At 37.3% G+C, this 15,000-nt stretch overlaps 1 protein-coding gene across 2 annotated transcripts in view; it reads right to left on the reverse strand.

Moving 5' to 3' along the window:
• Positions 1-15,000, reverse strand: part of LOC137999504 (phospholipid-transporting ATPase IA-like) — a 52,448-nt gene that overhangs the window by 24,567 nt on the left and 12,881 nt on the right. For both annotated transcript variants that reach the window (XM_068845282.1, XM_068845283.1), the window contains 13 exons: positions 13,256-13,296; positions 12,758-12,831; positions 12,522-12,591; positions 8,747-8,800; positions 7,276-7,349; positions 5,217-5,287; positions 5,004-5,044; positions 3,001-3,127; positions 2,845-2,883; positions 1,593-1,684; positions 1,399-1,434; positions 1,032-1,109; positions 1-20 (listed from right to left, as the gene is read on the reverse strand). The exon at positions 1-20 is cut by the window's left edge and continues 69 nt beyond it. In XM_068845282.1, coding sequence (XP_068701383.1) covers positions 1-20; positions 1,032-1,109; positions 1,399-1,434; positions 1,593-1,684; positions 2,845-2,883; positions 3,001-3,127; positions 5,004-5,044; positions 5,217-5,287; positions 7,276-7,349; positions 8,747-8,800; positions 12,522-12,591; positions 12,758-12,831; positions 13,256-13,296 — 817 coding nt within the window. The remainder of the gene's footprint in view (positions 21-1,031; positions 1,110-1,398; positions 1,435-1,592; positions 1,685-2,844; positions 2,884-3,000; positions 3,128-5,003; positions 5,045-5,216; positions 5,288-7,275; positions 7,350-8,746; positions 8,801-12,521; positions 12,592-12,757; positions 12,832-13,255; positions 13,297-15,000) is intronic.

The following is a 15,000-nucleotide window of genomic DNA, read 5'->3' on the forward strand; positions in this document are numbered from 1 at the left end:
TCTGAGAATATGTACCGCACCTGTAGAAAGAGAAGAGGAAAAAAAAGGGTGAAAAAGACCTGCCAATAACACCTTCATCGCTTTTAACTGTTGTGGTAAGTTACAGAAATTCATTCTTTTCTTCCATGTTGCCTCTACAGTCACACCATGAGGAAAGGGTGGGACTCAGGGTAGCGGTCACAGGGGAGTGGAATCTACAATTTATAATTAACATTATTATTCCATGAGCACGCCTTGGATATGACATGGTAAATAGCCCACAAGGCGCATAGCACCAAGTTGGTTATAACCAGTCTCATATCCAATATTCCATTTGCACTTGTTGCATATGAGACTGGTTATAGCCAACAAGGCATGTAGCTATTTACCATCTCATATCGAACGAGCGCTCATGGAATAATAATAATTTGTTAATTATTTATATCAATTCAAGGATTTGGAGGATTGATTTGAATGCAGGAAAATCCCTTTAATTAATTAATTTATTTAATTATTTACTGATTGAGTATGAATACATACATGGTGGAATTAACAATAGGACATAGGTCCCCTACGAGGTTAACCACCAGGATAAACAACAGAAGACAGACCACAACACCGGGAACTACATGCCCTACTCCTTATGACAAGTGTGCGGGTTCTTTTACATCCCACAGGATTGTCAACATTGAAGGGTTGTGAGACGGGACCTCCGGCTTATCGTCCTTATCCGAGAAGACTAGAAAGTCTAACCAATTGCAGATGCAATTACAAAGGCAGCACTTTCTCCTCAGGTATTTAAAGACCCTGAGTGTTGGTCTGGCGGAGTTGAACTCACGACCTCCCACATAACAGCCTGGTGCTCAATCAACTGAGCCACCAATGCGCGGTTAAAATACCGGTACCTGCATTTCAGCTCAGAGCATTATAGATTGTTGTTAATATTAAATCTAAACAGGAATGAATATATCATTGTACACTGCAATAGGGATTCAATCATAGCTACCAAATAACATGAGTCTCACAAAACTTTCAATTTATTTCAAATTTACCTGTCCTAATTCTTCATTGAGATTGGACGTGCGTGCCATGGCTGGTGTGTCTGTGACATCATAGTACATGTCAATGTCCTGAAGTGTACAAAACATTTAAAGCCAAGTTCAAGATCTCTATTAAATGGGAAGACAACTATTAAATGAAATAAAACCTGGTCACAGCAATTTGAAGGTTGATTCTGAGTACCCAGAGAATAACCTCTTAGAGCAAAGTACAGCAGCAAGAAAATCAACCCACACCTGGAATTAATTCCAGGAATCTACTGTATATAGACTAATGTCACAGGTGCAGCACAAATGCTAACGGGGATTCAGATAATTTCTAACCAGTACAGCTAATGAAACGTACACAATGAGTACATACCAAGTTTATGAAAATTGCTTGAATGAATTTGACAACCTGTTCAAGAGGAAAAAATAAATCATTTTTTTCTGTATTTTAATCATTTAATCGACTCATTCATCTTTGAATATAATTTCCATTTTTTTGCTTCATGAGATTCTTAAAGAAATGAGTAACAGAACAGACAAATGACTTTTTCATCTTTAAAACTATACCTCAAGAGTTACTGTCAAGCTGATTGGTATAAGATTATTGTAGAGAATAATGAATGTCAGGAATGACATGCCAAGGTTCTGTGCCCTTTTCCCTATGAGGCAAAAAATAAAATAATAATAAATAATAAATAAACTGGTAATACCATAAACTCCCGCAGATAAGCCGCACCCTGAAATTGCACTCGCCTCCCATCAACGTGGCCTGAGTTTGATTCCAGATTCCAGGCCATATGTGGGTAAAGTTTGTTGTTGGTTCTTTACTCCGCTCCCAGAGGTTTTTCGCTGGGTTCTTCGGTTTTTCCCTTTCCTCAAAATCCAACATTTCTAAATTCCAATTCAATCGGATTGAGGGCCATATTGAAAACTACTGGGTCACCAGTAAATATATTAGGTTTGTTAAATAAATTTGTTATCATCATCATCATCATCATCATCATTAGTAGTAGCAGTAGTAGTAGTAGTAGTAGTAGTAGTAGTAGTAGTAGTAGTAGTAGTAGTAGTAGTAGTAGTAGTAGTAGTAGTAGTAGTAGTAGTAGTAGTAGTAGTTAGTAATAGATGTCATGGATACCCACTGATGGTGAACCCAGACTGGCCTCATGTACCAAGGGCATCCTGCCTCATTAAATACCGGCAATGCTGTTGTTCTTTTGGAATGTGGTTCAAGTTGATTGAAGAATGGATAGCACTTTCCACAGGATAAATCAATGGATAACTCAAGATTGGTTTGATAATCTTATTCAATGGATAGCACTATCCATCTAAAGTTCACACATCAGGAGAGATGTACTGTTCAAGTAAAAATCAAACCTTAATGACCTGAAGGACATTACTTTGTGATGTTTTCACGCAGTTTAACAAACAATGATTGCTAAAGCAATGAAAACGCCACATAAAAATATAACTTTGTGATACCCTAACAATTTCAATGTGATTATTTCATCTTGTTGACGTTGTAAAGTATGGGCTGAGTATCCTATAACCGGATTGTTAAGAAAGGTTGAAGTAAATAAAATAAATTATTAACAATGAAAGATTCACTGCAGTAACTCATGTTGTCATCAAAACCTTAAATTTGGTTCCTTCATGAAGTTGTTATTTTTAAGAGCATAACAAAGAAATGAACTAAAATAATTATGTGTCAGACATGCAGCACAACCATTTTTCCTTTTTAACACATTGTCATTGGCAAAGCCATCGTCATTTCTCAAACTCCCTTATTTATCCTAGGACATTGTAAAATTCTATCACTTACCAGAATACCCCAGATACCAGTGAGTCTCTTGATGATTATCTGAAAGTATTCAATAATTTTAAAAGTTTGTTTAAAAGGAAACAGGATACATAATCATGCTACATTTTCATGTTTTTAATATTTGAAAGCAAGAAGGTTCATAGGCAATATGCTGACCTGTCCATATCTTAAAGCCAATGGTGCTACAAAGAGCAAGGACAAGAAGCAAACCAAATAGGAATAAAATCTGAATGTTTGTGGTGTGGTCCACATTTGACCTCTTGATTGGTGCAGCAGTAGAATTCTGTAAAGGAAAGTTTTAAATTATATAATTGGGTAAGGGTGTAATACATCCCCAGAACATTCCTTTCTGTTTTCTATTTATAGCAACAATGTTGACAGATCTGTTGGTTGGCGTTTCATGATCAGTAATTTGATGTTCAGATCTCATCTCTTCACTTTAATTTACATGATCATCACCATTAACAATAATAATCATAATAATAATCATAATAATCATAATAATAATAATAATAATAATAATAATAATTTTAACAATTAAAATTTTAATCAATCAATAAAGTTAGTTGGTAAGATAAATTTCAAGATATTACTAAATAAGTTTTCCTTTAGAAAAAAAAGTTTTTCAAATACAGTTTTCCATTTCAAGAATAGAAGATTCAGTGTCTGTACTAAATTATTTCGAGTTTACACACGCATATATTGCATATAGATGGCATTGCTTTTGTAAGTTGCTGTTTCCCTTATCTATACGCTGTAGTTTAGAAGGCGTGTTTCTACAGGTATGCCCTATGGATAAGCCGCACCCCCAATTTGGAAGCTCGAAATTTGGAAAAACAAAAAAAAAACAAAAACAGAGACAAACTTTGAAGTTCCAATGAAGCTCCATTAGTAGACAAACAAGGACAAACAAGTACCGTTTCAAAACACTGACACATACATACATACTTAACTGACTGCTCCCCATAGGGAGTTTTCAGGGCCAATAAAACACAATTAATGAACCAAGGGAACAGAACAATAACAACAACTGTTAAGAATCCCAACTGGCTGGAGGCAAATCAGTTGGCTATTTTACAAGTGGAGATGGGAAGTTGAGCCAGGGACTACCAGGAACAAATTCAACGAGTGGTCAGAGCGGGTCTTGAAACCGGGATATCCGGATCTCAAGGCAAGCACCCTAACCACTGGGCCACACTGTGGTTGTTACAAACTTTCATACCAATTAAGTGTTTGGATAGAGAAGTTTCATTTGTCATATCTTTATCTTGTGAGTTTACTTCAAAAAACTTGAGATGCTCTCTTGATGCAATTGTTTTTCAAGATCATCACTTCAAAACCCTCCACTATGCAGTCATCCAATTTTGTTAATCACTCGTATGATTACAGATTGAATTGGACGACACAAAGTCCTATTAATTACCATTAATGAATTGTACTCTACTCAGTCCTATTACTATTACTTATTACTATTACAATTATTGTTGTTACATATCATATTATTATTATTATTATTATTATTATTATTTATTATTATATCTCTCAGATAGTATCCGCGCTGTAATTGGCTAAATTAGTGGGCCGTATTCTACAATACGCCCCGCTGAACAGCCCGCTAAATTTAAAATTTCGACAAAACATCATCTAGCAAGTTTTTCATGTAATTTCTGTTGCATAAACTTGTACTGAAAACTGTTTGAATCTTGCAAGCAACTATTTCAAACTTAACAGCCCAGAAGATTTTGGCACGGCATTCTTTGTGGCAGTTGAACCTTCCACTTCACTTTGACTAGTTTTCTTGCCCGCGTGCCGGTTAACCTCAGAGATATAATAAATATCTTACTAACCTCGTTTTCTCGGTCCATACTGTAAGTTACAGATCCTCGTTTTTTCCCGTTGATTTATGGCCCGCGCACTTCGCGGTTGGGCCATAAATCAACGGGAAAAAACTTGGTCTGTAACTTACCGTACAGACCTCGAACTCCGTTAGTAAGAGATATTTATTATTATTATTATTATTATTATTATTATTATTATTCATTTATTCATATATCCGTAGGCAGCCTGTATAACCATTATCCTGACGTTTCCCTACAAATTATTATTTATTGCATACAATACTCTTGCATTAGGATAAGGATGTCTGAAGTAAAGCATACCTGCATGAGTTTGGAGTCATGTCCAGTGTACACAACAAGACCTTTAAAATAATTACAGTGTATTATTAAAATTGCTTTGACACAAATTTGAAGAAATGAGGAATTACAACGAGTTACATGTATAAACTGTGCAGGTAGCCTCTCCTTTTTGCTGGACACAACCAATATTCCCTTAGGTAAATAATTTTTGTATTGTGACTTAATTAAACTTACCAAATATCCACTGCGTGTTCCTCAAATGTGCTCCCCTCAGCAAGACCTGATCTGGTCCTAATGGCACAGACCTAAGGGACAAAGAAGTTCACAGTAAACAGCATAGTAAAAAACGTCTGTTCAAGCTGACAAACAGGTCTCTTGCAATTACAGCTTTAAGAATCTGTCATGAACAAGCCACGTTTTAAAGCTGCCTGCTGTCTGGCATAATAAGGCAGGGTGGTGGCATGGAGGTGTTGTGTTGGGTGCAATGCATTGCCAAGACAATGGGATCAGACCTTTGATGGAACTTTGACAGCAGTGGGACCAAAATGTAAGTAACAGGTTGTCATAAAACCAATGCTGAAAAAGGCTACAAGCTTCACCAAAGCAAATTTAAATTAATCCACTGTATTAAGACCATAATTTTGTGTTTAACTTAGCACTGGTTTGTGTTTGGCTAGCATTATTCAAATAAGTCTGATATAATGATATGAAGGATGATAAGATGCGCATTCTGTATGATAAATGTGGTAAGTGTCCCCAAACCTTCTCCAGAAATAATTATATCACTCAAGTGTCTGTCCAATGTTTACTCCTCAAGTAGACAAAACAGGAAATACAACAACCCTATAACACTTACCCTTTGTGTTGTTGTAAATAGGTAGTTGGCATTTAGACTACAGGGTCACAACTTCAAAACGTTTTTAAATATTGAGCTTGCATCTGATTCATTAATTAACTGCATTTCTGGACAAGTATATATCATGGATAGATAGATAGATAGATATTTTATTGCAGCATTTTACAAGGCAGTCACATAAAAATTTACATAACAATTGGTATGAAATATTTAAAATTAATGTAAAAATTATTATTAAAACTATTTCTAACTGAATACTAAATATTAAAATCTAAATAATGGTCATTGCTGGAAAGAAAGTGTTCTTAAATGATTTGTACGAGCTTAAAAGGGCGCGGCTTCCTAAAATTATACGTATATAAATTCTTCTCCAGAAGAAAGTGGTGGAGTGTGTGGTCTATATCTAGCTTAATGGAGGTGAAGAGTTTCTCACACAACCCTGAGTGTCTTTCTTTAAGTGTGCATAGATTGAAACGAGACTGGTTTTTGCGGTATGAACTTGCTGGTGCGATGACATATAAGGCGCATCTCTGCACATGCTTGATGTTGTTGCATAGATACACAGGAAGGCTATGATGAAAGACTGGCGCACTGCCAGTACTCTAATACCGGTCTTACACATGTGCAATACAAAATTAATTATCATTTGATGGAACACTAGCTGACGTTCGTTTGCTATATACCATGCCACCGAGTGTCAGGTGTAAAGTAAGCTAGTATTAAACTAGTCTAAGATTAAAAAAATTTTAAGGCTACCATGCAGCTCTCGGAACAACTCTTGTGATTGGTTCAGAAAACAATGGACACAGAATGATCTACATCTACATGTCCCAGCACTTGACAAAGTCCTATTGACTTGTGGCTGTTTTTGCTTAGGTGGCCTCATACACCACAAGCCTTTTCGGAGACATTAAGTCAAGCCAGCCACTTCTGCTGGAAAGAACATACTCACAGAGGAGAGCCACAACGCCAGGAACTTCATCCCCTCATACTCTTCTCAAATAGTGTGTGGGTTCTTTAACATCCCACAGAGAACTTACAAACATATTGGAAGATATTTGTGAGACAGGACCTATGGTTTTTAGTCCTTATCCAAGAAGACTTGAAAGGCTAACCATTTGCAGATGTTATCACAAAGGCAGCACTTTCTCCCCAGTTATTTTAAGACCCTGAGTGTTGGTCCGGCCGGAGCTGAACTCACAACCTCTCGCACGGCTGGCCGGTGCTCAACTAAATGAGCCACCGGTGCACGGTGGAAATAGAAACAATGGACCATGATATAGAACACAATAGAGCTGCATCCTAAAGGGATCCAATGAAATTAGAGTTTGTAAAGATCGAGCTGCGTCCTATCTGAAATACAGTATTACCGGTAACCTAGACGATAATAGGACAACATGCCTTTGGGTGTTTACATTGCTGAAGTGCAGTACTCACTTTTGAGATTGGAGTATTATGTTCCCTACAAAGTCATAAAGTCGGTTATTTGGTCCTTCACATTCCACACGTCCCTATAAGAAATCATTTCCTTAATATAAAATTCATAATCTCTGATACCTGAAAATGTTAATGCTGTTTGATGCTTGTTCTATAAGAAAGAATAGACCATGTCTACATGTGGTTATTTCTGCTTACCGTACTTGGCTTCAAACACCACAACCTTCTTTAAAGGGGTACCCAGTGTCACACTATTTTTGTTAAACTTCAAAACACTAAATGACATCTTTGCATCAATGAAGACCAAAAAATAATGCTGAAGTTTTATTGCCAGAAACCATTGAAGTGCGTCAAAGCTATTCTTTGTTGTTTGCAATCAAGGATGGAGAGGATGGAAATGGATTGGAACTGAAAAAACTGGCCACTTTTTAAAAAGTCTTGGATATTGTGTCTTTAGAAAGTCACCAAAAATCAACTGCAAATAGTTCTATGTGCCACAAATATTTTCAGATCTCGTCAGTGGGTTGTCAAGAATGTTGTATGTGTGAGCTAACGTACTAACTTAGATTTTTAGCCAGTTTTGATGTAAATACAGCACATTTAGCATGCCAGTGAGTGATTTAAACGGCCAAAGTTAACTGGAGAGAGCAGGTCAGATCACAATATTGGGAACCCTGTGCCCTACTTTTTGCAAATGGCGCACTGAACCTTCAACGTCCCTCACAGTTCATGAAAAGGGGTTGTGAAATGGCCCTGCCTATGGTTTTAAGTGTTCATCATATAAGACTTGAACTACTTAACATCAAATTTGTAGATAAAGTTGCAAAGGCAGCAGTTATTTCTTCAGTTATTTCCAACTGTTGGTCCAACACATGCTTGAACCAACAACCTCCCACATGGTCGTCCAGCATTCAACCAATTTGCTGATGTCATTGTTTACTTTAAGTTTGAATTCATATAATCATACAAATTTGCTCACAGAGGGGATCATGCTATATAAAAGTACTAGGTAAAAGAACTTATTAAACTGAAATAACTCTCTAATTTGAAGTCTTTTAGCTTTGATAACAAGCCAGTTATTAGCCATAGTGAGCCCATACATTCTTCGTAAAATTTTCAACGTTCAAAGCATCATTGCTCAGAGATTAGCCGACATATATTGTGTTCACATTTTCAGAGACAGCTCATCATGCAATGCACTTTCAGTTATTCAGTACTAAATTCTAGGTTGACTGATTAGAAAAATGATAGCCTTATGCTAATAATAAGGCCAAAAATGTAAAAGAATTCCCAAAACAAGTACTGTTGCCAGTTGTGAAAATGGAGGAAACAATCGAAAGTTAATGTTCTCATTCTTTCTGTTGTACCATAGGGGTTAGAATGCAAGGGATTGTCAAACAGTTCTGGATGGCAGGAAAACAACCTTAAATTTTTCATTGCCTAAACTCAGTATAATTACAGCATGACTTACTTGCATGCAGCGAACTTCAAGAAGTGATGTCATTTTGGCTGTGAGGGGTAAGGCCTGTGAAAAAAATGACTTAATATTATCCACTGACACCTGAACCACCCTGGACCACCCCCATTGACGAGTAAAATCATCTGGCGTTAAAAAGAGTAAAATCTACTGAGTCCCAGTCCTAGGAGTCCATTGGTTAAACATTATTGGCTTTTGGTAATGGTTTAAAATTGCATGCATTCTGCATTAAATGTAATTTTTTTTTCACTTTGACTAAATAAGAAATTGGCTGCCTAGCTCTGCTACACCATATGGGGGCCTGTTTCTCGAAAGTCTCGAAACTATAAGGGCCATTTTCGGGTGTCGCAATTCGCTTTGTATCTCAAGAACGGAGAGGATTTAAGTCGTCAAACTTAACAAGTAGTTTGCTTTCTGTTACCTTGAAAACATCTGAAAAGATCGGCTTTCCTGAACAAGCGGTTGGCAGGTTCACAAATGGTTTTGCAGGCCCGAGAGGTTTTCGGGACTTTTGAGAAACGTTAAAAGGCCAGATAACTTTATCTGGTGGATAAGTCACTATCTAACAGTTTCAGTCTGCGCAGTTATTTCACTTCAAGTATTTTCTCCTGTAACCAAGAATATGCACATAGAGTGGCTAGAGTTATACTGCCTTTGAAAAACTGGGGCAGTACTCCATACTTAAGTATATAATATTTTATACTGTAATTAATTTTTCTTTTAAGCAGAAGTGCAATAGGAGGCAGTGCATCCCAGTGATTAGGGCTCTAATGCCTTGAGATCCGGAGATCCCGGGTTCAAGACACGTTGTGACCACTTGGCGAATTTGTTCCTGGTAGTCCCTGGTTTAATTTCCTGGCTGCACTTGTAAACAGCCAACTGGTTTGCCTTTGCGGCCAGTTGGGATTCTCAAAAGTTGTTCTGTTCAATGCTCAGAGATATTAGCTACAAGCTAATCTAAAAATCCAAGGGTAAATAATGATACATACTGACTTACTGACTTACTGACTGACTTACTTACTAGGCTGATCTAAGTAAGGGTGTGTACGAAAAGCTTGGAAGCAGAGTATAATTAAAATTATCATTCCACAAGTGCGTATTGGATATTATTGACGGCCAACGAGGCGTGTAGCATGCCGAGTTAGCTATAACCAGTCTCATATGTGAATGGAGTAATAATGTTTTATTAAATTTTCACTAAATTCTGAATGCTTGGACACTTGCAAATTAAAGCCAATTAGTTTCCAGCTTGGAAACACTTGATGCAATCAGTTTCCATATTAGGTCATATGGTATATGAGCTGATAACCAAGATCGAGTGATCCAATCAGAAAGCTAGAAACACAAACCCCGAGGTCAAAGGTTTAATAATAATAATGATAATAATATTAATAATAATAATGATAATAATAATAATAATAATAATAATAATTATTATTATTATTATTATTATTATTATTATTATTGTTAGTATCATTATTATTTTTATTATATTGCATTCTGGATAGTGACCTATCCACTGGATAGAGTAATACTGCCTTTGAAAAACTGAGGCCAGTACTCTACACTTAAGGACGTTAGCATCCATTGCTACTGAGCATTTTTTCACGCATGTCACACACACGTCATGCATCGCAGACCAAGAAGATAAACACGATGCTAAAGGCGCAAACATTTTCCACAAGAATGGAACTTGAAAGCGTGTAGCATCATGGGATAGCTGTGGACCCAGGTCTTCTCAGAAATGTCACGCACGTGACAGTGCGAATGTACCATCGCTTTGAAAACTTCGCAGCAATTTTACTCTCTTGAATGCTCGGCGACCACTATTTTTCTTTCCGTAGATCACTTCCTTTTCTGATTTTGTCCATTTTAACAAAAAACAAAAAAAATCTGTGCGTGAGAAGTTACAAATATTTCACCTGTTATGCTCTCGTGCGACCGAAGTTTTCTTTCTTAGACTATACTTATCGTTTTTCAAAGTCTATTTCACCTCAGAAAAAGACATCAGCTGCAAAGGTTAATTCAGTTATATTTATAGTTATGTTGAATTGAGTATGTTTACCTGATATAAATTTCCCTAATGTAGCTTTTTTATTGCTGACAGTTGTAAGCTAAGATCATCTTAAAGTAACGCAATCTTCTAAAAGTGCACGTCATGATCTCGAAAACGAGCACGGTGACCCCCCATTTTTTTGCCTTTTTGGCAAAAATAGATGATTACCTTTCTGCACAGCAAGTTTAAAAAAAATCTGTCTGTGGGAAAGTTTTGGGCGTGAACGTCCTTAAGTATATAATATTAAGCAATAGTGCAATAAATAATACTAGCGAAATCACTACTAAACTGTTTGCACCCGGAAAAAAACGATCAATCACATTTGAATTTCGACTTGCTCACATGACCATTTGGAGTGCCCTGACTTGTGATGTGTCATTCTTGATGTGAGCGAGGCCGTGGGAAATTAAACAAATAAACCACGGCTTGAGATGAATGTGTACCAAGAACTTTCCACAGTTTGGAAATAATATGAGGTCACTGATGGTTAAGCAGAGGGGGAGATGTTTCATCAGAGTTCTACCCAGGACGTTTGAGAGATGTAGGATTTAATTTCAAAATGAGTGGTCTTAAAGATTCAAAATTTATGGAAGATGTTTCGTTACACAATCGGAAATTACTTTCATCGTCATACAGCTAATGGGCAACTGAAAAAGCTGGAAGAACCAGAACTAGATTTGGTGCAACTACTGATAAGAAGCAGACCTTTGGTAACTTACATGGCAAAGCTGGATACTTCAAGGTAGTGTAAAGAGTTGTGAACTTGGCCAAAAATTAAAAAAAAAGTCAAGGCAGTTTGATGTAAACAAGCAATGGTTTGTTGTTTCAATTTTCATGCTTCTAAAGCAAAGTTGTACGGTTACCAGTGAGACTTTGATATCAATTCCATTGAAATATTGGTGGATACTATACTGAGTATAGTATCCACCAATATTTCAATGGAATTGATACCAAAGTCTCACTCCAATGATAAGTTGAGTTTTTATCCGTTGCTGTTGTTTTGGTTGACCTAAATTCGAAGACGAATTCTCTGCAAAATGTGAAGCGTCAACATAGCAGTAATTTAAGGTAATAATTTCCTTTGAAAATTATGTACTGTCTCTAGACTTTTGTCAAAATTGGCAAATTTGATATTCGTGCATAGGACATTTTAAAAATCCAGAAACAAGATGGGGTCACCATGCTTGTTTTTGCGCTGCATGCCCTTTACTTTAAGTGTTTTTTTTTCTGAATTACGGACGAAGCATTTGAAACTTGATGAACCAGAAAAAATTGCTGTTACAGCTGTATATAGCAAAATCTACTGAATATTACTGAAAACTCGAGCCTTCTTGTCTGTCCGGGGCAAAATCTTTCAGTAAAGTGATAGTTAAAACTATTTTTATTTAGCAATTAAAACGATTTCAAATACAGTAATGTTGCAAATAAATTAAAAGAAAACATTTCAATTGGCATCTCTTCTCATTTGTCCTTATCGGTCATTGTGGATCATCAAAGGTGGGACATCTCACAACTTGTCATGTGACAAATCGGGGTGCTCCAAATGGTCACAAGCAAGTTGAAAATTCAAATGGGATCAATCGTTTTTTCAGGGTGCAAACAGTTTTATTAGTGATTTCGGTAGTAATGTCATTCATTTAATTTCGTGAATGGCAGATGGCAAAAATTGAGATAGTAAAAAAACCCATCATTTGTGAGATACAGTGTACATACCTGCCTAATCTTTAAATTAGTTTCTCCATCTAGATTTGAGGTCTCTATATAACACATTCCCATTGGTTCACTACCAAATAAAACAAAAACATACTAAATATCACACTGACCATAAAAGCAACTTTGCATGGTTGTAATTTTAGAAAACAAAGGTACAAGCATAAATCAATAATAAATTGAATCTCACTTGAATGAGGTACATGTAAGAAGAGTCTGTTAATGAAAAAAGATCTTACCTTGAGGAAAGTAAAATAAGATCAGCAGGAAAGAACTGTCCATTTACCACCTTGACAATATCTCCAACCTGAACCTGTCAATGATCAAGATTTGACGAGGGCTTGCATTAAATGAATAGGTGCACAAGCCTTATCAAGCATTAAGACACCATGAAGGTGGCCAACTATTGTAACTACTAAGTACTGGCACTTAACAAACATGCACATTTCTAGAAACTTGACCTTTGCCCTTGAATACTGTCCAAGGAAAAGACTTATTTACACCATTTGTAACAGACCGTAATTTCTGACTTACCAAATTACCTAGCACTTACAGTAATTGGAATAATCTCTGAGCAAAGAATGTTAATCAAAGCTACCATGCCCAACATTAATGTGTGATTTTTCTAACCCTAATTTCACTGTTAAAAGATAAAAAACTCATAAGGTAGGGCATCTATTTTACATCGTATATTTCAGTTATGTACATTTCCATAGTTAAGTTACAAAAGTACTTACTTCAGTCCATAATAGAGACTGCATGGTGTTGTCTCTTAAAACTACAAAGAGGATTTAAAAAAAGCACAACAATAATTACAGATCAAAATGTGCCTAACAATTAGAGGAGAATTATAAAGCAGAAGAAATTGTGTCACAAGATGAATCTATGTATCTCTTGCTCCACCATTGCCAGTGGTGGTTGGGTACCTGAGACATCCAGTAGCACCTACTACTGGCAGCCAGCTCCTAGATGGCAACTGCTCCCATAGATGGCAAATCCTGGCAACCCAGCCATGAGCCCCCATGCAGCAAGGGAGACATTCACTGATAAAAACAGTGGGAAAAGGGAGGGAAGGGAAGGGGAAATACATGTAAGCACTAAAAACGCTCCACAGATATGTTTTTCGCTACACAACTACAACGCTAGCTACAGTACACAAACACAGTCTGTGCATGTACCAACCTACATTGGGTAAGTACGTCATGTATATGGGGACACATTATGTACCGATAGTCGACCATCACAAGTTCTCTATACCATGCCATTATCAATTCTCCCCAGTATCGATCCACAGTCCTTAGTACTGATCAATTATCCCTAGCAATGATCGAATTTCCCTGAGAATGATCGACTGTCCCTCGCAATGATCTATTATCCCTAGTAGTTATCTACTGTCCCTAGCAATGATCAATTGTCCCTAGCAATAATCGACTGTCCCTGGCAATGATCTCTTGTCCCTAGCAATGATCTCTTGTTGTCCCTAGTAGTGATCGACTGTCCCTAGCAATGATCGACCATCCCTAGCAATGATCAACTGTCCCTGGCAATCATCAACTGTCCCTAGCAATGATCTATTGTCCCTAGTAGTAATCGACTGTCCCTAGCAATTATCAATCGTCCCTAGCAATGATCAACTGTCCCCGGCTATATTCGACTGTCCCTAGCAATAATCTATTGTCCGTAGTAGTGATCGACTGTCCCTAGCAATGATCGGCCGTTCCTAGCAATGATCAACTGTCCCTGGCAATGATCTACTGTCCCTAGCAATGATCTATTATCCCTAGAAATGATCGCCTGTCCCTAACAATGATCAGCTGTCCCTAGCATTGATCATCTATCCCTACTAGTGATTGCCTGTCCTAGCAATGATCGACTGTCCCTACAAGTGATCGACTGTCCCTACAAGTGATTGACTGTCCCTAGCATTCATCAACTGTCACTAGCACTGATCAACTGTAACTAGTAGTGCTTATCTGTCCCTAGCATTGATCATCTGTCCCTAGCATTGATCAACTGATCACTAGTAGTGGTTATCTGTCCCTAGCAATGATCAACTGTCCCTAGCACTCAACATCTGTCCCTAAGTTCTGGTCATCTGTCCCTTAAGCACTGATCAACTTTCACTAGCACCGATCATTTGTCCCAGCAGTGATCATCTGTCCCTAGCACTGATCATCTGTCGGCCCGGCACTGATCATCTGTCCCTTAAGTACTGATCAACTTTTACTAGCACCAATGTCCCTAGCAATGATCATCTGTCCCTAGCACTAATCATTTGTCCCTAGCACTGATCATCTAACTGTCCCTAGCACTTGTTATCTGTCCCTAGCACTGATCAACTTTGTGTAATGTAGCCTAACTAGCCTCGTTTTACAGCCCAAATTCTTTCAATTTTACGTGTGTGAACGAGGCTAGTTAGGCTAATTAACACAACGACAAAAGGCTAATTTGTTGTTGCAAGCACAATTATCTTTTAGGCTGT

This window comes from Montipora foliosa, chromosome 4 (genome assembly GCF_036669935.1).
Source record: "Montipora foliosa isolate CH-2021 chromosome 4, ASM3666993v2, whole genome shotgun sequence".
NCBI lineage: Eukaryota > Metazoa > Cnidaria > Anthozoa > Scleractinia > Acroporidae > Montipora > Montipora foliosa.